Source organism: Lactuca saligna, chromosome 5 (genome assembly GCF_052625555.1).
Source record: "Lactuca saligna cultivar CGN05327 chromosome 5, ASM5262555v1, whole genome shotgun sequence".
NCBI lineage: Eukaryota > Viridiplantae > Streptophyta > Magnoliopsida > Asterales > Asteraceae > Lactuca > Lactuca saligna.
This window is the reverse complement of record NC_136421.1, coordinates 13,321,854-13,328,611: the sequence shown is the minus strand read 5'-3', so window position 1 is coordinate 13,328,611 and position 6,758 is coordinate 13,321,854. Positions and strand designations below refer to the sequence as shown.

Genomic DNA, 6,758 nt, shown 5'->3' with positions numbered 1-6,758 from the left:
AGATATTGCCTCTTAATTTTGCAATTAAGAGGTAAACAAACAAGGTCTAAGTTTATCGAGTTAACGAGTATATTCAATTGAGTACTAGTCAAGTTTTATTGATAGTGTCTGTTGAAGCCTTTTTTTGGTCCACATCTTGTTCCACAAAAAATATACATATATAAAATGCATTCTAAAAAAAGCTAGTATGTATGCTATAATTTTCTAAAGATGCAAAAAAATACTCGAAAATATAAAATTAAAGTAAAGGTTTTTTTTTTTATATATAATTTTATATATTTTAAAAACTTTTAATTATTTTTTTGTCAAATATCTATATACAAATAAATTTATATACAAATAAAAATAAAAGATATAACTTTTAAATTGCAGCTTCTATTTTTCAAATTATAGCTAATTTTGCCATTAATTACCCTTATTCTTGCCTTTTAGCAACAGTTGTATTTTGTTTTACCTATTTATCTTGTTTTTAACTAATTAGTATTTAAAATGACATATTTAATATTGAAAATTTATCAAAGTAAATTAGATTAAAAAATATTTTTTTATAACAAAAGGCAAAATCAAAGACAAGTCAAATGAAAATAAAGGCCCATTTGGTATTTAGCAACAGTTTATTTTCTCTCACATTTCTCAATGTATATGATGGCCCAATTAGCCCATGTAAAGCAAGCGAAGGTCGTCTGCGAAAAAGCAACTCAGAGAGTGAAAGAGGGAGAGCGTAGCAATTGGACATTGCGAACATAGCAATTACCAAGAACGAAGAAAGAGAGAGATGAACACAGACATTACTGCATCGGCTAAGCCGGAGTACCCAGTCATAGATCGGAATCCCCCCTTCACCAAGACCGTCGCCAACTTCAACACCCTTGATTACCTTCGACTCACCACCATCTCCGGCATCTCTGTCACCGTTGGATACCTTTCTGGTCTCACACCCTCTTCCTACTCAATTATATTCGTTTACTCTTGGTTTGATTATTGAATAACGTAGCATTTCTTTTCATTTTTGCAGGAATCAAGCCAGGGATCAGGGGCCCGTCGATGGTGACCGGGGGTTTAATCGGAGTTATGGGTGGGTTCATGTACGCGTACCAGAACTCCGCTGGACGTCTGATGGGCTTCTTCCCCAACGATGGCGAGGTCGCTCGTTACAAGAAGTAATTCCCCCCTTCTTCGCCCAATTTTTCAATCTAGGGTTTTCTTTTGTTTGATGAAATTGACCTCAAATGGATCAATTGGGTATTTTTATGATTCTCAGTGAGCTACTTGTGTGAACCGATTAATAATTAAATTGTTCTTACTGCCTTTGCTGTCCTAGTTACTTACAATTGCAAAAAAAATGAAGAACCATTGCCACAATTGATGTTCATTGTTCAACAAATAAATCTTGTTCTTGTTAAATCATCCAGATGAATGGTCTCGCTTCTGTGCTTGATCCATTGCTATATGGTCGTTTTGAAACTGTAATTACTTCCTACATTGATCTGAATATGCATTTCTGTTTATTCAAGCTCTAAAACTGTTGCAAGTTGTTTGGATGTGCGATTTGAAGTGATTATGTGTTATTGAATAGTTATAACTTACAATTTGTAGAAATTAAGTTGATCCGGGATTATGTATTTCATGAAAATCTATCTATGTTTTCGATATTATTTACCTATGTCTCAATAATCAGTTTTCTAACAATTTCTTACCTTTATCTGAATAAATTGACCCCAAATAATCAGGAAATCATAGATATTATCACTTTTCTTTGAAGGAGTCTCTGAAATCAAATTTGTATGATTAAGCCTCGTAACTTATTGAATACTCGAGAACTATGCATTTTTTCAAAATACCCTGTTGTTTGTGTGAAAAATATACAGTGTCTTTTATGCAAATAAACATAAAATGTGTGGGTTGTTTTTTGCACTTGATGATTTATCTTATCTTTATCAGAAATTTGTTTGTCTTTTTACCCTGTTTATAGGTTTTCATCCAATTATATTAGTAGTTTATTTTGCCAAAAAAGTGGTCATATATTGTGTCTTTTATGCAAATAAACATAAAATGTTATTTGCATAAAATACAACTTTGATAGCCTTTTTGAAAAAAAAGATGAACTATCTTTTTATAAATAATGAATTATGGAATATGGATTTTGTCACTCGCACACTTTAACACCCAAACTTGTTTTATATCCAAGAATTTATTACATTCAAGAAAATATTTGAAAAATTAAATAAATGTTTCATGTAAATTATCATGTTAGAATAGTGCTAAAGTTACAAAGATGTTGATGTTTGGAAATTTTAGCAAGAAATCATGTTCGGTGGTGTTTGGTAAGTGGTACACACGACCAGACCTTAATCAAAAGAAAACGTTAAAATTATCAAGTTGTCCTACGTTGAAAATAACAAATAGAACAAATATGGTTTAAAGGTTGATAAAGTTTTTGACACAAATTGCTTAGAAATTCCTAAATTCTAACAAATTCTAGTATAAAATAAGTGACATCTGAGAAGTCTATTTGTTGGTAGAAGTTGCCTACAGATCGAATATGCACTAAAACTTTGATAATTTTTATTAACATATCACAAATATGAAATTAAGAACCCTTGAACGAATCGGTCAAACAGTTGAAAATTAGATTTCTTTATTTTGAGGTTTGTAAGTTTTGGAAGTTTGGGCAAATAATATTTGGTGGAGTCAATGTCGATGAAAAGTCATTTATTATTTTAAATTTTTAATGTTAACATTGACATATTGTGTCTTAGTTTTGAATGAAGAACAAAGATAAAAAAAACTCATTTATTTGGTTTGTTGGTGAAAGTTTGAAAGTAAATATATCAGCTTTTGAAATAAAGAACGAGGTCTATAACTTATTAAAAGAAAACTCGATTTTGTAACTTATTGAGTGGCTAAACTAAATCTTCTTATGTGGTTGTTACTTTGTTTAGTTTATCCTTAGGCTTTATAAAATAATAGTTTTCCTTTGTATTTTATGCTTCAAAACTGTTTTCGTTATCATTGTGATTGTTGAGTATTTGTATTTAGTGGTATCTTAACTGTTAACCTCTCAAATACTACTTATTTTTACCATATAAGCTTTCAACTAACATTTCAAAAACTTCTTACTTCGCTTGTTAACCTCAAATACAAAAGGCGTGTTTGGCACAAAGTTTTTGGAAACGTTTTGGAGCTTTTACCTTTAAGTTTCTGACAAAACGTTTTAGTTTAAACAAAAAATTTCGTTTGGTAGTACGAGCGTTTAACTTTTAATTTAAACAAAACGCGTCAAATCTAAAAGCTACTTCATGTAGCGTTTAACAAAACGTTACTGACCTTTTGAAATCAATTTTCATAATTACCCTTTAAAATATATTTATATATTTATTTATTTTTATTCAATAGTCCTTTTATGTAATTTTATATATTTCAAAAACTTCCAGTTACTTTTGTCAAACACTCCTATAACAAATAAAAGTTATAGCTTCCACTACCATCTACCCACTATATGCTATCCACTACCCGCTACCAACTATCTGCTACCCGCTTCCAGCTAACAGCTATTTTTACCAAACACGCCAAAAGTATTTGTACTTTGTATCTTATGAATATGTATCTATATTAAAAACATGTTAATAATACACAACATATAAAATCCGTGAAAGATATTAACAAAAAGGATAATGACTTAAAAAGGTAATATATTTTTCAATTTATACATATTTGGTCATTGAGGTTTTTTTTTATCTACATTTACCCCTTTAACTTGTTAAATTGTACACATTCGGTCCTTATGACCAGTTACTTTAGGTTAGCCGGAAAAATGACTTAATAGGGTAATATATTTTTCATTTTGTACACATTTACTCCTTAATATTTTTGTACATATTTAGTATATATATATATATATATATATATATATATATATATATATATATATATATATATATATATATATATATATATATATATATATATATATATATATAGGGTTAGGTTCATGTGAGACGACCTAATTTTGTAAGACCGTGAGACGCATTTTTTTTATTTTTTTTAGTTAATTCAAATTCCGAAAATAATATTAAATTTTTTTTTTTTTTGGATTTTTCCATTTATTTAGAATTTTAAAATTATTTTTTAGAATATGTCAGTGTAATATTCTATTAGAATATTTCACGTATTTTTCAAAAAAAATGGAATTTATTTTTATTTTTTTTAGTTAAGTCAAGTTCCGAAAATAATATTTAAAAAAAGAATTTTTAGATTTTTTCATTTATTCTGCATTTTAAAATTATTTTTTAGAATATGTCAGTGTAATATTCTATTAGAATATTTCACTTATTTTTCAAAAAAAAAAAACGGAATTTTTTATTTATTTATTTTTTATTTTTTTTAGTTAATTCAAGTTCCGAAAATAATATTTAAAAAAAGATTTTTTTGGATTTTTCCATTTATTTTGCATTTTAAAATTAGTTTTAGATTTGGTTTTACGGTCTCACAAAATTAGAATGGTCTCAAATGAACCTGAATATATATATATATATATATATATATATATATATATATATATATATATATATATATATATATATATATATATATATATATAATTTGTTTCAAATAAGTAATTTTTTGTACTCATTCAGTACTTATGAATGATTGTTTAGGCTTTTCTCACGACATCTTACGTTGAACAATCATTGATGAGTTGTTTGGGGTTGTTGGTGTTTATGTTTAACGTGATCTCGACTACTTGGTTGCGTATGTCTTGTGGTTTGATTTAGGTTTTGTATTCTGAACATCGTAACTTCTTTATATGATATCAGATTTTAACGATCTTTATATGCATGTGTTCATTTTTTCATTAAGATTACTCCCGTTAAAATGTAATATATTTTTACTTATGATTTTATAAAAAAAATCCATACATGCATTCGTAAAAACGTATGGACATGGGCAGACGCAAGAATACATAGTAGGTGTTGCCGAGATGAAATAAGTGTTACTGATACATGAAAATAGCTATAAACGAAAAAAAATCGAATTTTTTTCCATTACAGACAAAAAAACAAGTGTTGCCGGTGCAACACTTGGACCAGGCAAAATCTGTCCCTGCGTATGGATATAATAATCGTAAGTAAAAATATATTATTTTTTAATGGAAGTAATCTAAATAAAAGTTGTAGTAGACTAAAATATGAACGCATGGATATAAAGCTCGTTAAAATCCGAGATCGTATGAAGAAGTTATGACGTTCAGAACACATGACTTAAGCAACCAAGTAGTCGAGATCGCGATGGACATAAGAATCAAAAGACTTAAACACTTCATTAATGAATTTCTCACGTGAGATTTCGTGAGAAAAAAACTAAAGAAATCATTCATAAGTATTTAATGAGTACAAAAACGACTTATTTTGCAAAATAAATAAAGAAATAAATAAGGACTAAATGTATACAAAAATATTAATGACTAAATGTGTACAAAGTAAGAAATATATTACCTTATTAAGTCATTTTTACCGGTTAATCTGAATTAAGGACTAAATGTGTAAAATTTAACATGTTGAAGTGGTAAATATGGACGAAAAAAAAACCAGTGACTAAATGTATACAAATTAAAAAATACATTACCCTTTTAAGTCATTATCCCTAACAAAAATGTTGGCTTTGCTCAGTTGTATCCCTTTATACCCCTCCTGTTGGAGGGTTGAGTTCGAAATCAACCTGCACTAATTCTTTTTTAATTTTTTACATTGAGACGTTGACATAACATGTTAAGTGACATGATAATAAGGAAAGTCTTACAAAACCGAATATTTGCCATTAAGTTATTTTTTTTTTGACAAACTTGAAGTATAATTAGGTAAAACCATTATGAAGTTGTAAGTTTTGGGATTTCGTGTCATTTCCTTAAATTGTAACCTTGTTTGTTTCTTATTTTTGGGCTGTTGCTATAAAAATATTTAAGTTTATCACTAAATTTGCAGTTTACCTTAACATTTGTTTGTTACTCTTTTGCCATTTTTTCTAGAAAAAAGTTTGTTTATGAAGTTTTGTAGGTCACAAACTGGTCACCGCCTATGTGGTGGTTTTTTGCTGACCTGACATGCATACGTGTGTAGTTGTGGCTGGCGTGACAAGGGTGGCTAGACTTGCTACATCAACATTTTCAATAAAAAAGAACAACTCAAAGAGGGGATGCGGAGAATCGAACCGCGTCTTCTCCGAGTCCTTGCAAACCATCTTGTCCGCTTAGCCAACAACTTATCTTGTACATTATGTCCCCTTTCTTATATATGATCCATGAATGAAAAAAAATAAAAAAAATAGAGGAAATCAAGAATTCTAAACAATTTAAAAAATTCTTAATGTATTAGTAGGTAAAGCATGATTTAACATATATGAGCCGCGAGAGTTTTGTAGTGAAGAGTACAATGGAATTTGACACCAATAACTTTATTTAAGTTCAACAAGAATATACATCATATAGACTCTAATTATGTGTAATAAGTGAGGTGAGACGTGGTTCCTAATTTTCAAAAGGTATATAGATTGTAATAAGTGAGGTGGATGTGGTTCCTAATTTTCAAAAAGGTATATAGATTTTCAACTTTGAATATAATTTACCAACATATAGGATTGAATAAAACATATCAAGATAATCTACTAACTTTATTTTGTTTATGAATATATTCTTAAAAGTAGTATTCGATTTATCACACAAGAAAATCTCTCTATACTCAAAAAGAATATGTAGAATTAAC

At 28.5% G+C, this 6,758-nt stretch overlaps 1 protein-coding gene across 1 annotated transcript; it reads left to right on the top strand.

The window, feature by feature from the left end:
- The first annotated feature begins 670 nt into the window (after positions 1–670).
- LOC144998853 (NADH-ubiquinone oxidoreductase) lies at positions 671–1,308 on the top strand. The gene is made up of 2 exons (XM_078958584.1): positions 671–929; positions 1,016–1,308. The coding sequence occupies exons 1-2, from the start codon at positions 776–778 to the stop codon at positions 1,162–1,164; spliced, it is 303 nt and encodes a 100-aa protein (XP_078814710.1). The 5' UTR covers positions 671–775; the 3' UTR covers positions 1,165–1,308.
- The last annotated feature ends 5,450 nt before the right edge of the window (positions 1,309–6,758 follow it).